Source organism: Mustela nivalis (assembly GCF_964662115.1).
Source record: "Mustela nivalis genome assembly, chromosome: 7".
NCBI lineage: Eukaryota > Metazoa > Chordata > Mammalia > Carnivora > Mustelidae > Mustela > Mustela nivalis.
Window position 1 is genome coordinate 8535017 of NC_139026.1, and position 21868 is coordinate 8556884.

Here is a 21868-nt window from a genome sequence, read left to right on the forward strand (position 1 = left end):
AGAGATGCACGAAGGGCTCTGGCCCAGTCCGAGGAGGTTGGGGAGAACTGATCTGGCCCAGGAGGGTGCAGGGTGGGAGCTGGCGGGCCAGGGCCAGAGGACCTCATGGTGGAACCACTGCACAGTCTGAAAACTCTCCTTCCCGGTGCCTGAAATGCCCGTCATCTTCATGTGCCTTCCTCAAAGTCATAGAAGCTGCTTCTGCTGTGTGCATCACCTCCCAGGTCCTGCTGGGGGTCAGCTAGAGGGGGTGGTTCTCTCCAAAGGGACTGGAAAGCCACCTCGGCCATCTCCACCGCTGGACTCCCCTCCCAGGCCCCTCCCACCTGCCCTGTGGACAGCCCGACGTTCCCTCACTGAAGTGCCCCGTCTCCCCTCGGCCTCTGGAGAAAGGCCGGCCCGAACCCCAAGGCCTTGCCACGCATAGGCCCTCCACCCCCCAGGCTGTGCTCTCTCCCGGCCTTTCTCATTGTCCTCAGAGGCTGCTTCTCCTCTCTCCTTAACCCGGCGACTCCTGTCCTTCCTTCAAGAGGCAGGCTCACTTCTTCCAGGCAACCTGCCAGGAGCCCCCAAGTCTTCGTCAGGGGTACCCCCGGGGTGTGAGCTCTTCAGGACAGGTTGTGGCTGATTCCTGCTCGGTCGGCAGCGGAGGGGCAAGGCTTGGGAAAGGCCTTGTCCCCAGACCCAAGGGATGAATCAGACCAGGTAACACAACCCCAGCACAATCTCAGATCTCAGAGCGTCCTCGGCATGAGAGCTTCCCTCCTGCCTTGGGGGGCGTCGGCACGTGCCAGCGGGTTAAACCGGCATGGAGACATCCCCGTCCAACCCCGGGAAGGGGTTTGAAAGTCAGGAGGAAACATCGTGGTGCCGAGAGAAAAGTCCTGAGTTCACGTCCGCCCTCTGTGTTACCCGGGCAGGTCTGGGTTTCCTTCTCTCTTGGGCGGGGGATCTGCTCCTTGCTAAGTCGTTAACTGTGACAGGCGACATTGCGTGTCCAGCATGTGCCTGGCACGTAGTGAGAACTCATTAAATAGTAGTCGTCGCGGTTTTGTTTTTACAAAAAACTGAGTTGTATTTGGGGAAGAGCCTCGGATAGGAGAGTTTCTGGTCCTGATCCAAGGTCACCCAGGGGCATGCAGAGGCAGGACTTCCAGAAGCACCGGATCAAGAAAGGCCACGGGGGGGGGGGCGGGGGGCGCAGGATGGCAGAAGGCGGCCAGCCCTGCCTCTGGGGAAGAGCCTGCACTCCTGTCCGAGTCCAGATTCCTGGGCTTCCCTCTGGATTTGGGAGGCGAGGGTGGAGCTGAAGAATCTGTCCTTGTATTAGCTCTGGTCTTCATCGCCCCCTGGCCCTAATGGGCAGCCAGGCGGGGGCCTGCGGCTCTGTCCTCCCCCAGACCCTCAGGTGCCAGGCGGGGACAGCCTCTTCTCACACATCCGTCCTGACAGGCAGCTCCTCACCTCTCACAGGCAGCCGGCGAGACTGTCCACGTTGGACACTGTTGGGAAGTTCTTTCTGAGCCTGAGCCGACATCTCTCTCCCCAGATCTCTGCCCAAACTTTCTGCCTGTATTTGATTTCCACATGTGTCCCATGGGGAGGGGGGCTCATGACAGGACCCAGTAGACCTGCAGACAAATTCTGACCGGGGGCTCTGGGTGTGGGGAGCAGCCCAGGTGGGCCCCCTGCGGAACAAAGGTCTGGAAAGTTCCCAACCTGGCCCTCGGCAATTGACTCTAGGGAGCCACGGGGCCAACGTGGTTCACTTCTTAAAGTATCAAATGACTCGATAATGTAATTTTAAATGTTATATCTGAAAAAAGAAAAAAAAAGTTGCTTTTATACTAAAAAAAGACCCATTTGATATTATGAATATGACTACAGAATTCACCTTGAAATTCAAAATAAACGGAGACATCTAATTTCTTAGAACCCCTAAAACTCTGGGGTTGCTGGGGTAGGAGTAGTTTTCTCTGAGGTAATGGTATCTGCTGTAGAAAGTTCCAGAAGCTCTTCTTTAAGCAATTCGTCTATCCATTCATGTTCCTCTGACACTCCCTAGACGCTGCCCAGATGGCTACCGAGATGCCTAGAGGAGACTCTAGGATGGAGGGGGTACGGGGCGGGGGGTCTCAGGGCGGGGGGAGAGGAAGGAGCAAGCACACGAGTGACTCCAACACAGTAGGGGCCAGGAAGCAGGAGGCTGGAGCTTTGGAAGGTTCGAGCTCAGTCCCGTCTGGCCCATGGGATGGCTTTGCTGAGGTTACAAGCATAGGAACTTGATTATGGAAGGTGTGGAGACCGTCTGGGGCTCTGGCCTTGAGGAAGCGGTGGAGGTCCAGGCCCCACCGCGTCCCTGCCCCAGCCCACCGCATGACCTGGGAGAGCCAAAGCAAGGTGCTGGACCAAACAACCGATCCGCACATCGTGGGGTCCTCTGACCTCTCTGGGGGTCTCGAAGGCAGGGCCGGCATCTGCAAACTGGTGTCTGTAATTCCTCAAAGCCGGCTGCCAGACACTGTGTCTGTCCTGGGGGAGGCTGCCCAGGCTCGTGGAAATGTCAAGTGCCTGTCTTTGCTCGGGGCTGACATCACCTCTGCGTGGGAACAAAGCGCGTGCTCATGCCGAGCCTGTCTGGATTGGCAGTGATCTGCGCCCTTGTTTGGTTTCAAAATAGGGGGCCCAGAAGGAAAAATCATGAAAGATGCCCTTGTTGGAAGAAACGTCGAGGAGCCCAGCAGATCGCCTCCCTCCGGGCTTTGGCTGAGACGAGCAAGCGGCACACCCCCACTCCCCAATGTCTGGGTTCCTGGGGGAAGCTGCCGGTACACCTGTTCCATGGGAGGTCCCGGGGGGAGCCTTCATTATACGGGACTTTTGAGTGTGTGGGGGGTGTGCAGGGAGAGCGCGGAAATCCGTGCTCATGCTCTTGTCCATTTCCACATCTGTGGGGCAGTGCAGTCCTTACCGTCTCCTAGCTATGGCGGCTCAAGCCTGCGGGGAATCTTATTAAGAAGTTGGTCGTTAACGATGAATTTTGGAACACTGAAAAAATAAAATAAAAAAAATTAAAAAAAAAAAAAAAAAGCTGGTTTCCTCATTTTATAGATGAAGGACCAGAGGCTCAGCATGGTCAAGTAACTTGTCCAAGGTCACACAGCTTGTCATTTTCATTTAACACGGATGTGAGAGCTACTGTATGGCTGGCACGGACCTTGGGGCCAGGACCCAGTGGAATAAAGTAGACAGAGTCCCCCTCTCACAGAGGGTACATCTTAGTGAGTGAGACAACACAGATAAACAAGCCAGAAATGCCAGGCCGTTTCTATGAAGCAGATTCCACAGGAAGATGGGGTTGGGATGGGGCTGGAGTGGGACCAGGGCAGGCCTCTCTTGGGATGTAGCATTTGCACAGAGGCCTGAGGCACAATAAAGAGCCAACCATGTAAAGAGCCTGATCAGGTGCCTTTCCCAATGACGTTCCAGCGGCCTGAGTGGCCCCTGACAGGTCTCACTGCCAATGCCACCAGTGGTGGGGACACCCTGCCAGGTGCCTCCCGCAGCTCGGCAGCAGGGTCAGTTTGTGAGAATGAGAGGACCCAACAAAGGCTGGAAACTCCAGAGAACAAACCCCCATGGGGAGTGTCCATGGGGCTCCCGGTGCTGCCGGAGGTCCCGGTCCCCTGCCCTGCTGCCTCGGGCCCCGGGATGACGGCAGCTCACGAACGCTTGCTTCATCCGGTCTGACCCAGGCCAGGTCCTTAGTCAAGGCGGGGACTGCATCGCATCGTGTGAGGGGACCGATGTCTTCAAGGGACAAGTGGCCACAGGGCTTCTCTGGTCCTCTGTGATCCAGCCCCAGGGAGATTGCTCTCCCCAGTGAGGCGGTGGGAGGCGGCCAGAGGCTGGGCTGTAAGCTCAGGCCTGCACTTCGCAGCTTGGCCCCCCGCTGCCCCGTTCCCTTCTGGGCCCGACTCCTGCCATTTCTGAAATCCTAAGACAGACCCCCCCACCCCAAACTAGCCCTCTCTGTCTCACAGCTTAATCCACCAGAGGGAACCAGGAAGCTACACCGGCGCCCCTCTCGGCCTCCAAAGGCCGGCCCAGGAGGAGCTGCAGGACACCAAGGACGGGGTTCAGGGACACAAAGCCAGCTGGGCAGGGCCTGGGGGGCCAAAGCAGGTGCTAGGGCAGCCCCGGGAGGCCTAGGGGTTGGACGGCCATTTGTGACGGAGCGGGCCCACCTGTCTGCGCCTCAGTTACTCACTTGAGAGACGGGGGACCTACGCCTCCCTCTCAGGGTGCTGGGCTGACACCAGGACTCCGGGTCTCAGGCCAGCAGTGCTCCCGAGGGCTTCCCGAGGGTCAGCTGGGGAAGCCAGAGTGGGGATGGACCCTGAAAGGCCCATCCTGCCAGTGGGGCTCTTCCCAGGGGAGGGGCAGGGGAACCCAGGAGCCTCAGATGCCGGCACCCGAACACTGAGCTTTGCTTTCGCCTCTAAGCAGACTCGCCCTTGTCAGACGGGCGGGTCAAGTTCCACAGAGCAGGGAGAGGCTGGTACTTACAGATCAGGATTTACGGAAAGCCCTCCACCCAAACAAAACCAAAATAAAGCAAAGGCACTCCCTGAATGTCCACTAGCTGGTGACAGGGGGAGGGGGCCCGTCCTGGTGACCCGGAGCTCTGTCCGCCACACTGGTCCTCACGCACCAAGAACTGGCCTGGAGCCTGGAGCACCTGGCCTGTAGCTCGAGAAAACTGCCCCCCTCTCCAGATGTGTGGGGGCAGGGAGGGGCGCTGGGCACCCAGTGCTGTCCTGCCTGGGCTGGGAGGCCGGCCGCGCAGGTCCCATTAGAAGGCTAGGGTTTGCGTTCCTGCAATGCCGCTGAGCAGAAGGATGGAGGAGGCCCCAGCTCCCCAGGCCGTGGCGAGGCACAGGAGACCTGAATAGCAGCACTCAACACCCGGCATGTAATACCACCTCTTACTCTTTCTTTATTGCCGTAAAAAAGGGATTCTATTTCTAGACACCAAACAGCATCACAGAGACATTCTTGGAAGAGAATTCTCTTTGTTTGCAAGCCCTCGAGACAGACTTTAAATCTGCTCACCTGCGGGACAGCGATGGCCTTGTAGTGACGGGTGGTGGCGGCCCTCTGGCCAAGAGGCTCTTGCTCTCCCCGAAGACTGTCCCCCGCCCGCCCCGCACCTGCCCGCTCAGCTCAGCCGCAGGGAGATGGGGTCCTGCACCGCCCAGCGAGCGGGGCCTTAGAGCCTGCCTATGACTGTTTCAAGTCCAGGCACCCTGGAGGCTGCACGCAACTCCCGGTCCCTGGTAAAAGCTGTGTCTGGGGTGTTGTGGGGCAGGAGCTGGAGAGGGGCGGAGGGATCCAGGGCCGCCTCCAAGACTGATGAAGAGGTCTGACTTCTGCTCCACTGCTGACTGTGGGAGACGGCAAGCTGGGAGTCTCCTGGGCCTGCCTCCTCTTCCGCCACTGGGGACAGCCCTGCCAGACTCTGCCCACCGAAGGCAGAGAATGTGTGCTCTCGGGGCCTGGGCTGCTCCGATTCCATCCCTAAGTGTCTGCAAAAGTGGGGCATGCCTCTGAGGTTCCCGGTCACCTGGGCCACCTGGTATCCAAGAACCTTTTTCCCACGGGTCTTTGCAACACGCCCCCACCAGCCTGACTCCTGACCTGTTTTTCCCTTAAAGCCAGTAAAGACTCACTTGTCAGTGAGTGGCCACTATCCCCACTCAGTCCCGGCACGTCCTGACCTCTCCTGTACCCCCAGGCCTGCGGAGGCTCAGCCATGCCCAGCCCACCCCTTCGGTGGGCTCTAGGACCAGGGCTCCTCTTGGACCTCCTGCCCCTTTCGATTTGATCTGCCCAGAGGTGTAGCCAGCCCAGGCTCCCGAAGCTTCCCTTGGCCTTCGTGAACACTGACCACTGGAAACAACCTGGGGAGGCCCAGGGACAGGTGCAGGCTTCGAAGGCGCAGATGCCACCCAGGGCTCGAGTCTGGAGGCTGAAGAAGGGAGGGAGGAACCCTGCCCAGGGCTGCGGGGTTAGAGAAAGCAGCGGCTGCCAGGCCCCTGGCTGGACCACAGAACTCCTTGAGGTCCGCCCCACACAGCAGGCCCGCAGTCTGCGTGGCCTCTGCCCTGTCCTGCTGGAGAAACTGCAGCGGTCCCAGCTCAGTCTGCCTGAGGGCGGGGCCTCCAGCCCCCTTTGCTGGGCCAAGGTCTGGTGTGCAGGGCTGCTCTCGGAGAACGTTCTCTGCTGCACCCAGTACGGCTGGGTGCGGGTGGGGTGGGAGTGTGGTGCAGGCTGAGGACTAGGTGCTCCCCAGCGCCCTGCCCCACCTCAGAACAGGCAGATGCCAGGAAAAGGCCCATCTGGCCGCAAAGCTGGGCCCCCTTGTCCCCGGGCAAGGTCCTGCTCAGGCCACATCCCCTAGCTGGGGCTACGGGGCTGTCATCACACTCTGCTCGCCATGGTCCACGCTCCAGAGGCGGTAAAACTCAGCAAAGTCCACGTAAGGCTCGACACGGCCGTCCTCGCCAGGCGGGAGAGAGTGGGCGGGCCGGGAGCGGAAGAGGCCCCCGTCGGAGCTGGAGCTGCTGCTCTGCGTGTGCGTGGTGGTGGACTGCAGTGTCAGGGTTGGGCTCTGGCTGTGGGGACACAGGGGACAATCAGTCAGCGATAGAGAGGCCCTCCGGCCTCAGGCCAGAGCCAGCCCGGGCAATGTTCTTAATGACAGGTGAAAAATCAAGTAAGTGTATTTCCCAAACTTGAGCTCTATGTAAATCGTCAAGTGAACTAGAATTTAACAGAATGGATCACTCGGTTCCAGGGCTCGATCGCCATATATCCCAATGGCGACAGAATGGGACACAGACCATCTCCCTCAGGGCAGTGCCAAGACAGAGGCGGTCCATTCCAGCTGCTCCCCAAAAGCCTTCCTCATTCCCCCCTTCTCATTCTCCTTACTGGCTTGGTGGGGACAGGCCCCCTGTCGCCAGAGCTCCCTGGGTACCTGCTCTGTCATGAAACACCCCACAGCCGGGCACTACCTACCAGCCTGCCCAGCCCCCAGGCCTGGCCCACGCACAGCAGAGCCCACCTCCCACTCAAAGATAGGCCCAAGGAAAGGGGTCGTTCAGGGGCCCCAGAAGCAGAGGTGCGGCAGGATGGCCAGTTCTCCTGGGTCAGTTCTCCTGACCCTGCTGTCCTGCTCTGCCTCTGAGGACCCAGCTGGGGTTTCCTTCCTCCAGGCAGCCCTGCGTACTCGGGACGCCCCCTGCTCACAGCCCGGCGGGTCCCTCTGGCCCACAGCAGCAGCAGCGGTGGTGGCGGCAGTGGGGGCAGGGAGAGGGGAAGGCCCCTGGGGGGGCAGAGGCCCACAGCACCACTCCCTCCTGGGTGGCCCTTCCAATTGGCCACATCCTCTGCGTGGGCTGGGTGTGGCATCCCTATTATTCTGTGCAGGGCTGGAATGTGGAAACCAGATCCCGGTCCCCTGGTGTGGTGGGGCTGGGGGGGGGGGGTGGACATTCCACAGAAGTGAAGGGGCCGGAGAGACATGGACCTGTGAGGCAGGTCTGCAGCGACGAGGGGGGCCAGCCTGCTCACCCCTAAGTTCTGGGCCTCCTGCTGCCTCCACGCACCATCCCCCCGCCGCCGTAAACTGGGCGACTCACTTTAAAGCTAAAATGGGACACTCTAGTCAGAGCCCAGGCTCTGACAAGCCAGCACAGGCCAAACAATGTCCCCCAAGCATGGATGCCATTGCGGAGGCTCAGAGATGGGGAGGAGATGGGGAAAAAAGAAAAGAACACGAGAACCTTCCCAGTGAAGGAAAGCGAGTCTGTGGGACCCACGGGAAGGACAAACAGCGGCCTGTCTCCTCCGGCCGCCTGTCTCCTCCGGCCCGCCTCGCCCGCTTGGCCCCTGAACCCCCACCCCGCCCAGGTCTGGGTTCAGTGAGCTGCTGGAACCTGCAGGGCGGCCTCCTCCTGCCTCCAGGTCTGGAAAGGACCCCCAGGGATGGAGTGGGGAATGTGAGAGGTACAAGACCCCAGCGTACCTCACCCCACATCACTCGAGCCCAGGACTAGGCCCCATGGCCACTCCCATCCCTGCACCGAGGGGCTGTCCCAGGAGGCAGGGCTGGGGGGGGCTGCGGGCGGGGGAGGGCTTACTTGGTGAGGGTAGGCGTGGCTTCGTCCAGCGTGGAAGCGCTGTGGGCCCCGTTGACCAGCTGGCCCTGGGAGGGCATGACAAGGGAGAGGGTCACGCTGGTCTTGCTGGTGCTCTGGGCGCTGGAGTACGGCACGGAGACGGGGTACACACGTCCTCCTGCAGCTTGTCGGGGGAGAGAGAGGTGGGCTGCAGGGAGTGGCTGAGCGGGGATCGCTGGGGTGGTGGGAACACAGCCGCCGAGGGGCAACATGGGGACAGCGTCTGAGCGGCTGAGAAGGTGGGCAGCAGCCAGGCCTGGCTCCCGGGGCTGCCCTTTGGGACAGTGAAGGGGCGTCTGTTTAATGGCAGACTCTTCCAGGCAGACGGGGGGCTCCTCTCGGCAGCAAGGCACCGGTGCTCAAAGCAGGAGGAGAACATGCGCTGAGCTGCCTCCAGGGCAGGGTGACTGCCGGGCTCCCCATGGCGCGCTCAGCCCAGGGTTAAGTGGACGTTGGCCCAAGAAAATACGGTCACAATAACAACAAGTTACAGAAACTCCAGTAACCCCGGTGTCCGTGGGGGAACAAGCCCATCTGTGCTGCTCACGTGCTAAGCCCTGCTTGTCTGAAAAATGACAAAGAAAGGCAGCCCCTAGGAATGGATAGTTTCGACACTGACCAGCCCGGGGAGCGAAACAGAGAAAGACTAGCGCCTCTCTTCCCCAGCAACCTGACCACGGAATTCCAAAGGGAGAAAATAAAGCATCTCAGCCTCACCCCCAGTGGGGCCCAGGGACAGAGCCAGGTTTCGGGGGCCCCTCTGTCCACATGCCTAACCTCGCTTCCCTCTCTTCCTTCCAGAGCCTCAGCTCCTCGGTAAACGGGGGTGTCCCCTGCGCCTAGGGTTTTGTTTATTTATTTGACAGAGATCACACGTAGGCAGAGAGAGGCAGGCAGAGAGGGGGGGGGGCAAGCAGGCTCCCCACTGAGCAGAGAGCCTGATGTGGGACTCGATCCTAGGACCCTGAGATCATGACCTGAGCCAAAGGCAGAGGCTTAACCCACTGACCCACCCAGGAGCCCCTGTGCCTAGGGTTTTGAGGCCTGAAGGAACTCTGTGCATAAAGGGCCAGGTACCCAGTAGGCACCCCAGCAGTGGCAGCCACCATCCCTATTGTGTGGCCTTGGAGGTTGGCAAAGAGCTTGCTCACGTACTCAGACATTCAGAAGATCAGCCGGGCACGTGCTAGGATTCTCATTTCACAGGCAACAGGGAAAAACAACAACAACTCAGCTCAGAGAGCTTTACGGTCAGAGACCAGATCAGAACGGTTTCAAGCCAGGCCTCTGGATCCACGTCCACTCCAGGCGGCAAGGCCCACCCCTCCAAAGTCACCCCGAGCCCCGGACGACCTCCTCAGGAGGCCCCCCGGTCACACGCGTGCATACCTGGAGCCGGGGATGGCGTGGGCTGGCTCATCTCACCAAGAGGGTAGCCAAAATTCCTCACCAGCAGGGTCATGTCCTCGTGCCTCGGGCAGAACTTGGCGCGCTCACCGCCACTGGCAAAGGTGTCCCCGTGGATGCGCTTCACCCGGTCTACCACGGCCTGGGCCACGGCATCCAGGGAAGTCTGCTTGGCGAACTCCGTGTCGATCATGGCGGCGATCTCCTGGGGGGAGGGGGAGCAAAAGCTGGTGAGGAGAAGGGAGGGGGCGCCCAGGACGCCGCCCGCAACTCCAGAGTCTAATCAGGGCATTGAGGAGTATCAGCCGAGCAGGTGAAGGAGGTCTCCAGCAGTCCCGCCTGTAATCTGAACTTTTCAAGGTATTCTGGCTAATTCTTCTGGAACTTTCTCATTAGAAAAGGTGTGACCTTGTGATCTCTCCAACTGTTGGCTTCCACACCAATAAAATGGGGGATAATATCCACCTCACTGGGTTATTAAGAGGATTAAGTTGCACAATGGATGGGAGGGCACTAGAGACCACGAAAAAGCCTGGTACCAGTTGCTGTTAATTACTAAGTTTCCTTTCCTGGAACAAACTTACTGTAGGCTATGTCATGCCATTTTTGTTATAAACACGGAATACAAAATGAACACATGCCTCAGAGAAGTCCACTATCCAGTTTATTCTACAACCCAGCAAAAGCCACTAGGTAATTCTTTGGCAAAGACCAAAAAAAAAAGGAAAAGAAAAAAATCATACTGACAACAAACACAAACTCCTGTACATGATGGCTGGCCAGAGTCTCTTGGAGGCAGGAGGGCTGAGACAGGTCACAGAAGATGACCTGAGCCCTGTCTGGGGTGGGCTCAGCTCAGCTCTGTCAGTGACCGGCTGTCACCTCAAGACCTCAGACAAGCCCCTGAACTCCATCAGCCCCAAGTTGCCTAACTCGACGTGGACACGAGCCCATCTCCTGGGTTATAAGGCTACTGGCAGGAACAATAAAATAAAGTAAATCAAAAACCTTGAACATAGGTTATCAGGAGATAGACACATGAGACATTCTTCTCCTAATATTTAATTAAAAGGAGGACAAAGCAGAAAAGGTTACTTGCCTACTGGAAGCACAAACACAACCTGAATTCACTAGCCAAGGTCGGGGAAAGGCAGCCTCCCTTCAAAATCATCCTTGAGGTTGACTGTCTCGAAGCCACGCATTAGGACAACTGTCTGACACGTGTGCTCTCAGCACAGGAAAAATAAGGGGCTCCCACTGACTGGGGACCTAAGCTTATCACACCTCGCCCTCACTGCAATCCCAGAAAGGTGGATGTTATCACCGGTTAGAGACAGGAGCAAGCTGTAAGCAAGTGCGGCTGAGAGGGGAGCGGGGGGAGAGGAGAGAAGGGGAGAGGAGAGGAGAGGCAGGGAAGGAGGAGGCGGAGGGAGGGGACCCTTGAGGCTCAGGTCATACCCTCTGGGCTCTCCTCTGGACCAGGGCCCTTCTCAGGCACACTCCAGAGCAATGTGCCTGGGGAAATTCACTTCCTGGGGCCCTGGGGACTGACCCAACTTCAAGCCCAGAACGAGCAGGCTTCTGGGTGGGGTGTGTGTTCTTGGAGCGCCGGGCATTTCTTCCCGGGAGCTTTGAAGGCGCAGAAGCTGCCTGGTGAGGGCATTTGCGAACTGGAGCTCCAGGTCCCTGAGCACCATGGAGCGGGCCCGAGGGCTGGCTGGGTCCCCAGGGGCGTACACCGCGCTGCGGGTGGGCTGGCGGTGTTCTGCTGGGGCCGGGCTCACCTGGTTGGCCTGCCCGGGCCCGTGGGCGGCCTCCAGAGCCTTGTAGAGCCCCTCCGACATCAGCACCAGGAAGCCAGTCACCCCGTCCAGGGGCTGCGCACCGTGGATTTCGGGCTCCGCGATAATCGGCTTGGACTTGGCAGCGCTGTGGGAAGAGCGTGGGGAGAGCTGTGCTTGGGAGGGCCCCGGGGGACATTTGTGCTGCTAAGGGCAAGAATCCACCCAGGATGTAAAGTCAAATGCACATCTGACAAGAGGAAAGAGAGAAACCAGAAAAACGGACCTATCTTCTGAGCGTGGCTCCTAACGTAAAGCTCTGAGAGCCTGGAGAGCCAGCGGGGCGGCTGCGGGCACCCGACCCTGGCCCCAGTCCCCACCTCCTGGCCACAGAGCCTGTGCGGTGGCGGTAGGGACGGCAAGAAGGTGGGGATCACTTGTAAAAGGCCACTTCGCCCGGGCTCCTCCAGAACAAGTACCACGCCCACTCAGACCCCGAGTCCACTCCCCAGGTGCACAGCGAATGTCACAAAGCTCCAGCATGTGCGTGCACACGCAGAGGCAAGTCTGAGATGTTCCCGGCAATGGTACATGGAAGAGCAGAGTCTGGACACATCCCGGGAGCCCATGAGCAGGGCCGGTGAGCACTGCTGCGGCCTTGCTACAAGCCCCTGGCTGCAGTTACGGGGGGGTGCCGCCCGCCCCCCTGCACTGCACAGTGGGGAGCACAGCACCCATCGGGAAACGAGGGGGGTGCAGGGCACAGGAAAGGGTATGCCAGGACCTGAGGGCGTTTTAGGAAGGTGGCTGCCCCCCGGCACATCCCCACACACATGCGCACGGGAGCCCCAGGACAGGATACGGGGAGACCAGCAGCCTCTGGGGAAGGAGTCCGGGCTCGGGTGGGGGGAACCCTCACTGTGGATCCTCGGTGCTAGCTGACCTGTTCTGAATCTGGACTTTCCAATTAAGCCAACAGAACCCCCCGCAGTTAGAGACAAAGTTTCCAAACTCAACTGCCTAAATCCTCCCTGCACCCCCAACTCCCTGTACACCCACACCACACCCCCCCACGTGCCACCCCACATACACACATCACACACATGCCGCAGCCCCCCCACCCCCCACCCCCACATACACACCCCCCAACCCCACCCCCCCACACACTGTGCACATACACACTGCATACACATACCCCACACTACACCACACCTCCTACACACACACACACACAGACACACACACACACAGACACACACACACACATACCCTGCCCGCCGCATGTCTGTTTTCCCAATCACCGTTAAGGACACTGCTTCGGATTCAGGATGCCTGGGTTCAAGCCCTGCCTCAGCCCCTGCCAGCCCTGTGAGCAGGTGGCCCCCCGCGGTCTCCACATCGGTTGCCTCCGATGAACACACCTTCGGGCCAACAGCAGTACCTACCTCACAGGGTCTGAGGGAGCAGCGAGTGAGACCGTGTGTAAAGAGCTGGGCACAGGCGGGCATGCCACCCGCGGTCACCACCGCTGCCCAACTACAGGAGCTCATGAGAACGCTGGCCACTCCTGTCAGGCCCCGTGGCCCTGGCTGCTGCCCTTGGCTTTCACTCATGTCCCCAACCGGACCCCTTGCCAGCCCAGCTCTACAGAACCTCCCAGCCTGTTGGGTCTAAGGCCACACACCAGCCTCTCTGGGAGGGGCACAGCTCTCCTCGGGCTTCCAGCCACCTCAACCACATCTTTCTGTCCCCAGACCATCTTTCTGCCCAGACCCTCCGGTCTCACATCGGCCCCCTACCTGAGTAGGTCGATGTCAGTGTAGCCGTATTTGACCTTGTAATCCCCGATGCGTCTGGTGCTCTCCTGCCCACAGATGATGCCCACCTGCTTGATCTTTCCTGCATCCAAACCTGCCGGCGGGAGAACGAGAGGACCATCCCAGACCCTGCTCACCATGAAGGAGGAAACGAACAGCATACAGACACAGCCCCCCAACAGACAACAAGGACCCGCTGGGTGGAAAATGAAGTCACGCCAGGGCGCCCCTGGGAGCGGCTCACCCGAAGGGCCCCAGCGTCCACCGTGCCCAGCCCCATCAGGACGCCCCCTTCCTCAGAGGCCCCAGGCAGGGAGCGAGCAGCTGTGCCGTGCGAGCTGCAGCCTTAAGCCTTCTCTGGCCTCTTAGTCTCTAGCAGTCATAGTACCTTCATACACTCGGTACTCCTGGACGTACACTCGGTACTCCTGGAAACACTTCACACATAAAGAGTCTTAATCCTCACAAGGCCCTGAGGCGGGTGTGACTACGATCCTCATTACGCAAATGGGGAAACTGAGGCACAAACTTCCAAAATTCCGGACATCACCAGCTAGTAAGGGGCAGAGCTGGGACCCAACCCCAGGCAGGCTGGTCCCAAGCCCAAGGTTGCAACCCAAGCACTTCCTGCCTCTCCCTAGTCGGCCCCCGGAAGAAGACTGAGGGTGAGCCATGGGGGTCGGCCCCGCCCCGACTCACCGAGCTGAGAGAGGCGGAAAAGCTCGTCTTCATTCTCCGTGGTGTGGTCCACGTTCAGCTGGGTCACCTGCAGCCCGTCCACCGTGGATTTGCACAAAAGGGCACGATTTGTACCTGCAGGGGAATTTGAGCAGCTGAGCCAAGACTGCGCACAGGAGGAACAGGATGGGTGGAGCAGAGAGAGAGACAGAGACACAGACAGAGAGAGAGGAGGCAGCATCTCACACCGGGAAATCCTTGAACCGAGCAAAGAAAATAGGCTTAGACCACTGGGGTGAGTCACCAGTCGAGGCGTGCTGATAGTATTAAGGAATTAGGTTAAACTTTTCCAGTGTCATCCTAGGATAATTATGATTTTACTGGGAGACCTTTTCTCTAGGGAGATGTACTGAACTATTGACAAAGATAACGTGACACGATGTCTGGGGTTGCGGAGCCAAAGGACTGGCGAGGAAATGAGACTGGCCTTGAGGCTCTGACTGCTGGGGTTGGGGGCTGGGCACACGGGTGTTCGCTCTATGCTTTTCACCCTGTCTTTCTGTATTTTTGACTTCTGTCCATGAGATCCCAAGAACAGACAGACATGATCATGGGGTTTCTGCACTGCTCCCACAGTAATCTGTGAGTGTGGTCTTCTTGGGTTTCCAGATGACCTCCTTTCCCACAAATCCAAATATCCCCGGGGCCCCTCACCTAGCCCATCCCACAGCCCTTTGTGAGATGCTGAGTGGGTCTTCCATAGCCAGGTCATCTCCACCAGAAGAGGAAGCCACTGAGGCAACCCAGAGAGGGGACGCAACTCGCCCACAGCCAGCTGGGGCAGAGTCGGGGACTAAAGCTGGGAGGCCTGCCTCGCAGCCGGGTCTTCTCACTCTCTGCGCTGGGACTGGGGCATTCCTGGGCAGAAATGGGGAAATGGACCTCAGGGTCTCAGGAGACATGGGCTGGAGGGCCTATGTGTCTGGGAAGCAGGCTGCCCAAAGAACACCCAGACCTCGAGGCTGGCCTTCTTCCGGCCAGTGCTCCCGCCCTGTGACAGGCAGTTGGCTCACCGACATTGGCGACATAGAGCTTGCTGTTGAGCAGGACAGCCACGACGGCCATGGCTCCTCCGGAAATCTCCCTCTCCAGAGCCTTGAGTCTCTCGAGGATCTTCTGGTACTGCGGGGGCAGCTGGTGCTGAGGGACACCCTAGAGGCCACACCAGGGGGTCAGAGCAGGCGGGGTGCTCAGGACTAATCTCCCCAGCAGGCCCTCCCTTCAAAGGCGAGGCTCCGAGGGCCTGGCCGGGATGAAGCCGCACCGAAGCTCCGAGGAAGCCTTCTCCCAGGAAAGCCAGACAGGACCGCACTCGCCCTCTTGGTTCTGGAAGGGCCGGTGGCTGATGTGGGCAGGTGGGTGATGATGCGATGCACAGGCTCAGGCCGAGGACTGATCTGGAAGGGCCTTTTCTCACATCCTTCACCGCCCACCCCCGTGCCAAGCCTGACCGAAGCTGCCCACAGTGGGCCCGGGAGACCCCCTGGAGGGGCCTCTGCAAACACACTATGGCCCAGTCCTGCCAATGGCTGGGGAGTAACACGGCAGGTAAGTCCCTGCTCCTTGCAAAGCTGGGCCTTGAGGTGCTACCCCCCGAGAGCAGGCTGGGGAGATTACCTCTGGCAGCTGGGACTGGAGGCTTGCCTTCTCAGCCAGTGCATCATCGATGGACTCCAGGAAGCTCCTTTCTACCACATCGAAGGCCTGGATGCACAGAGGACAGGGAGGGGTGTCACGGGAAAAGCCAGTTCAAAATACCACTGTCACCAGATACTGAAATGCCTATTAATACTGACAGATTCTGGGGGCGCCTGGGTGGCTCAGTCAGTCAAGCATCTGCCTTTAGCTCCGGTCACGATCTTGGGGTCCTGGGATCGAGTCCCACATCAGGCTCCCTGCTCAGCGGGGAGCCTGCTTCTCTCTGTGTCCCTCCCTCCTACTCTGCTCTTTCTCAAATAAAATCTTATAAAAAAGTGACAAATTCTGCATGAAATGCAGGTCATCACGTGACAGAGGCTTCCCACAGGGCACTCCAAGGCCTGTGGCTCCGAGCCTTCAGCCCCAGGGGCCTGGAGCCTTCCAGAGAGCACTGCAGACACCAGAGGGGCAGGGGTTGGCACAGAGGTTCCAAGCAAGGCTTGGAATCAGGCCACCCAGGGTGAATTCCGGCTCTGATGCTTGCCTGCCAGGCAGTCTCCATCTTACCCACGAAGGAGACAAGCGCTGCTCTGGGGAGCAGGGATGGCGCGCACCCAGCGCCTGGGCCAGCGGGGGCCTGGGGCAATGACACCTCGTATCTTCACTACATCCTGCCGGTCAATGCCGGTTCCTTGACGCTGGTCCCATTGCTGCCTTCCGGGAAGCGAGGGAACCAGCCGAGACTCACTGGCTCAGGGCCCTGAGGCCACAGAGGCCCTCTGGCCCAGGTGCCAAGGCTGGAAAACGGCCGGGAACACGGTTTTCGAGGAATAGGAATCAATCCTTCTCGTCTCAGACTAAGTGCCCCTGGACGTGCTTCCAACAGAGATGACAGGAGGAAAACCTCGAGCTCTTCAGCCGGCAGAAAGCAGGACCGGCCAGCAGGTACCAGCGAACCAAAGGGAGGAGACAAGGCCCACGGGTGCTTACAAATAGGAGGCTGAGCACCCGAGCCTCAGCCAGGGGACAGGGTTCACCTCAAATCACCCTGCTTCTCCCAGAGCTCAGCCTCCCCCCACCCCTTCATCCAAGGAACACCCTCGACGCCCCTCTCCCCAGGAGGATCGCCTCCAGAGCCCACCCTGCCACTCAGGGGTAAGGACGGCCGGCTGCCTGTGCCTGGCCCCTGGGGATGTGGGGAGCCTCTGTGTGACGAGAACAACTGAAATAAACAACCTTGCCTCTGAGCTGCTGCCCAGACATCTAAAGGCATGATAACACCGCCCCTAACCCGAGTCTGGACACAGATGAAGGCCTGAGCTTAGAAGTCCCACCAAAAATTCCCTCTTCGCAGTTCCTAGCGCACCTTTTAAAATAACCACTTTGAGTTAAGGCTATGGGAAATAGTGACCTCCACCCCAACGCCCTCCTAAGTACCAGGAGCTTGCCACTCTGCCCTTTCTCTCGACTCCGGAGAGAGGACTGTCCCCCTCCCCTCCCCACCGCTCAATGGCGCCGTCTTGCTTCTGGGATCTGTAAGTAACGACAAATCTGCAGCACTGCTTCCTGGGGGAGGGGTGGTGGTGGGGGTGTGTGTCCTGGGACTGCACCTCCAGTCACAACAGTCCTGTGGGTCTCACATCCCCAAAGGTGGGGCCTGGAGGCTGAGGGGGTGACCTGCCAACCTCAGGACATCATCTTCATTCAATACACCTGCTCTGGTTTCTCAGCACTGCTGGTGACAAGGACGGTGCGGGGCAGTCTGTCCTCCTATACTATGCCTGGGAGCTGTGAATGGCCTGCGATCGTCCTCCCCCAGATAGATCCAGCTCCCTGGGAATGAAGTGCTGCTTGCTGGCAGTCCTGCAGTGTGGCCTGGCCCCCTGCAGGCTGCGGCCACAAATGCCCTAGGTTGTTAGTGCAGTAAAAGGTCAGGCTCCCCTGCAGAGACTGGCCAGCAGGCCCCAGTCCAAGGTGGATGTGCTTCCCACTCGTCTAGGAACAAGACCCCACCAGATGTCTGGTCTGGAGGTGACTGGTTCTAATCGTGGGTCAAAGTCGAGCCCCAGTGAGCTAACTAGGACAGTATGGCGCTGCCTCCATCCCAGCAGGGGCGCAGGCTAGGCAGCCCCCGGGAGCCAAGGAGAGCTCCCCTAGACTAGCATGGGAAAGGGAGGCTGGCTGCTGAGCTGGGGGAGCCAGCCCTAACCCACAGCAGAGGCAACGCCACCAGGGGCATCATGGCATCCCAGGTCAGCACCGTCTCTGTGGCTGTGTTCCCTGCCGCTGTCACAGATGGTCCCCCAAGCCAGTGGATACTGGGAGTCCCATCCCTGGCATGCTACAGCAGAACAAACCCTCACTAAAAGCGGGGCCCCTGAGCACACGATACTGGCTCCCTCCCAGTCCCCAGAGGAGGCTGAAAAACTACTAGACTCTTGGAAGAGCTCTGCCGAAGTGGCCCGAGCCTTATTGAGCGCGGTGGGCTGCTACGTTCTTGGGGGCCGGCGGGGGGAGGCTTGCTTGGACACATTGGGGGGCACAGCCCGGGCAGAGCTGGAGCCACTTCCTCGGACACAGACTAGGCCGCCCGAGTGCAGGAGGCGGCAGCACGAATGGGGAAAGAGACCACCTCCATCCCAGGTGTTCCCGGCTACCTTCCTCTGCACCAGATCGTCCGATGACGACCAGCGTGACCTGGAAATGGAGACAGGTAACCACACCAGGCTGGCCATGCAAGGTTTTCTAGAAACATTTGTCCAAAGTGGCGCGAACAGTACTGACCTTTACGGGACTTGGAACTGGCTCCCAGCTGCTATTTGCAGTGGCTGACATGCGTCCGTCTGGCTAGTCTAGCCAAAGACTCTAAAATTTCTAACTGGTTAAACAAAACACCCAAGGTATCGAGGACCCATTTTAGTAGACACCCTAGAGGACCCCCAGACTTGTCACCACAGCAAGGGGGCTCCCCAATGTGTCAAGCCACAAAGGCAGGAGACAGACAAAATCCAAAAGGCGGTGGTGGGCTCTGAGGAAGAGATCCCCAGGACTCCGGTGCCCTTGGAGATAAGGGGGGAAGATGTTTTGCCTCTCCTGACGAGTTTTTATAGCTGGGTGCTGGGCCCATCCCTCTGTCGAGATCAGAGCTCAAGCCCACCATGGGCGACCATGGATGAAGCCCATTCCTTCGTAGGTAGACACTAGATGGTTCGGTGGGCATGTCATTTTGCTCAGTGTTGAGCTTCCACACTCCCTGACCATGTCCAACCCAGAGGAGGCACCCTTGGGGCCAGAATCTTAGGAGTTGGCCACAAATAAAAGGCCATGCCATTATAATTTATAGAAATGTCAGCTGGTACTAAGGGCAGTAGATGGTATCAATGCTCTAACTAGATGAAAAACGAATGTTTTTAAAGTTCAAATCTTGTTTGCTGCTACAGCCAGGAACCAATGGAGGGGCTCTAAAGGATACGGTGGCAGGGTGTTTCTGGGCCTCTTCTGGGTACCCACGGAGAGTGGCCTGCAACCCAGCTCCCTCCCTCCCGAGATGATACAGAGGCCTCTCTGTATGGGCAGCTCTGGGGATCAGGGAACCCTGATGCTTGCTTTCAAGAAGACCAGGACACAAACTAGAGGCCTTGGCTCAGGTACTGCAGACGCCATCACCTCCTGGCCGGACAGCAGGATCTGGAGCCTGTATCCTGACCTCTGAGGGGGGCACTTGTCCATGACCCTGCCCGAGGGACCCGGCTGTCCCCTGGAGCCTGTCCTTCCTCTAGGAGACAACCACCGTATACTTCTCTAATGACCCACTGGGACACATAGAGGAGACATTTTACTGCTCTTGTGGACACTTCCTGGGAACCCCACCCCACATCAGCAAGGGGCACCCTTTAAAAGACGAGGCCTAACAGGCAGGATATAGAAGGCATTCAACCGCCTTCGGGCAGGATTCATCTGTGACCGAGGCTGGGCTATTGCCCCACATAAAATTCAAGGGCCTTAGTTGGTCCTGTAAAGGCCGGGAAACCCCACTTGAGGTTAAACACCAGCTGTGAACTACTCAGCCTCCCACCACACCTGGCATCTCCTTACACTTTGGAGGCAACACACAGCACACCTCTCCTCCATTCCTCATCTGGGCACCCACAGAGCCACAGCCGACAGCCAGCTCGCTTGAAGGTCAACTCACGAAGCCCACTCCCTTGTTCCCCTTGGCTCCTTTCAGGCAGCAGCACTGGCCACCGTGGACTGGGTGTCCTGGGGACAATGGACCACCGTGGCCCCTCCTGGCTGCCTGTGGGCTTCCGGCCCAGACGGCTGCACCCCTCCCCCAGAACCTCAGATTCTGGCTCCTTGGTGGGCTTTATTAGCAACTGAGGCCCTCACGGAGTGGGGCTGCCCTACTCACCCTCCCCGTGAGATCACAGATCAGGGACGGCTCCCAGCAGTGGCGCGACACAGCTACAAGTGCCAGTTCGCCACCGTGGAGAGGATCCTTTCTGGAAGGAGCTAAATCCCGCAGGGCAAGGCTTTCCCAATGGCCAGAGGACGCAGCTTCTGGCTCCTCAGCACCCTGTCCAGGGACCCACGGGTTAGCAGTGGCACAGCCCGCCACTGCCTGAGCGCCCCCCCCCCACTCCCCCGGCAAGCTGGGATTGCCAAGGGGGGGTCTGTGCGCCCCCTCGGACTGTGGCAAGGCGGGGTCAGCTCAGCCTGCTCAGGACAGATGTCCATGCAGTGCATGGCTGCCCACGACAAGCGTCTTGTCCTTGTCCGTATTGTTACCAACTCAGGGGCAGCGGCTCACAGGCCAGTGGCTTGGTCAGGTCATTGGCAGTGGGATGACTTTCATACACAAGTCCCACGCACATGGGCCGTTCCAATTTGGAGGACACCAGGGTGATGAAGGTCACCCGCCTCTGAGTGCAGGCGAACACTAGCGCACCAGAGGCCGTCTCTAACCTCCAGGAGGGCTCCCTTGCCTGAAGCTCAGTCACCACCCATCTTTGCGGCTCCCGAACACAACCCTCTGCCCACAACTCCAAGGATAATTCCCCAGCTTCCTCCCCGCGCCAGCCACCAGCAATCAACCCTCTGCTCCAACACTCCAGCCTTTCTGGGTCACTGCTTCCCTACTCCTTCTTCCCTGGCCTGAAGGTCCTCAGGTCCCCTATCTCTCCTGGTCTTGGGGGAGCTTAAGACACAATGGCCCAAGAGGCCTGAGCTTACAGCAGGGGGACTGGGCTCCCACAGAACTTGAAAATGCATTGTTTTGAATGGCAAATTATGCTCCCAAACCAAAGGCTGGCAACTGCCATTGTTTGGGCCTGTGAGGGGACAAACCTCTCTCAGCGGCTGGGAGGCTGAACTCAGAGTCACATCCTGGTTCACTGGGCAGGACCAACTACACTGTCACCAGCGTGGTGAGGCACTGGCTTACCGCCCGCCACACCGCGGGGAACACCTCTGTGGGGCAGTCGTCTAAGTGCAAGCCACCCCCAGCAAGGCCAGGCGTCTGGACACCCCGGACTCAGGTCCCCAGACCCAGGAGCCCATCTTACTGTCCATCAGAACACAGCACCGGGCTCTCCGGCAGGGCCTCCATGGAACTTCCAGCACGCCCACAGGCCTCTGGCATTGTGGAATGCCACAACCGGCTCTTCAAATCTTTGCTCCTTGGGGGCACCTGGGTGGCTCAGTCGCTAAGCGTCTGCCTTCAGCTCAGGACATAATTCCAGGGTCCTGAGATCAAGCCCTGCATAGGGCTCCCTGCTCAGCGGGAAGCCTGCTTCTCCCTTTCCCACTCCCCCTGCTTATGTTCCCTCTCTTGCTATGTCTCTCTCTGTCAAATAAATAAATAAAATCTTTAAAAAAAAAATCTTTGCTTCTTGGGACGCCTCGCTGGCTCAGTCAGAAGAGCATGTGACTCTTGATCATGGTTTTAAGTTCGAGGTCCACGCCCCACACTGAGTGCAGAGATTACTTAAAAAAAAAAAAAATCATCTGGGGTGTCTGGGTGGCTCAGTGGGTTAAGCCTCTGCCTTAGGCTCAGGTCATGGTCTCAGGGTCCTGGGATCGAGCCCCACATCGGATTCTGCTCAGCATGGAGTCTATTTCTCCCTCTCCCTCTGTGCTCTCTCTTTCTCTCAAATAAATAAAGGGAATCTTTAAAAATAAATAAAACAAAAATCTTTAAATAAAAATAAGATCCTTGCTCCTTAAGTTACAGGGCAGTAAA

At 58.7% G+C, this 21868-nt stretch overlaps 1 protein-coding gene across 3 annotated transcripts in view; it reads right to left on the reverse strand.

The window, feature by feature from the left end:
* Positions 1-4976: 4976 nt before the first annotated feature.
* The window catches only part of TAB1 (TGF-beta activated kinase 1 (MAP3K7) binding protein 1), a 33174-nt gene continuing 16282 nt past the window's right edge, over positions 4977-21868 (reverse strand). For 2 of the 3 annotated variants that reach the window (XM_082740009.1, XM_082740008.1), the window contains exons 4-11: positions 15607-15693; positions 15003-15141; positions 13951-14064; positions 13234-13345; positions 11438-11582; positions 9636-9858; positions 8208-8370; positions 4977-6677 (exon numbers count right to left, since the gene is read on the reverse strand). In XM_082740009.1, coding sequence (XP_082596135.1) covers positions 6470-6677; positions 8208-8370; positions 9636-9858; positions 11438-11582; positions 13234-13345; positions 13951-14064; positions 15003-15141; positions 15607-15693 — 1191 coding nt within the window. In that variant the 3' untranslated portion in view covers positions 4977-6469. The remainder of the gene's footprint in view (positions 6678-8207; positions 8371-9635; positions 9859-11437; positions 11583-13233; positions 13346-13950; positions 14065-15002; positions 15142-15606; positions 15694-21868) is intronic. The other variant, XM_082740010.1, reaches the window with a different exon arrangement.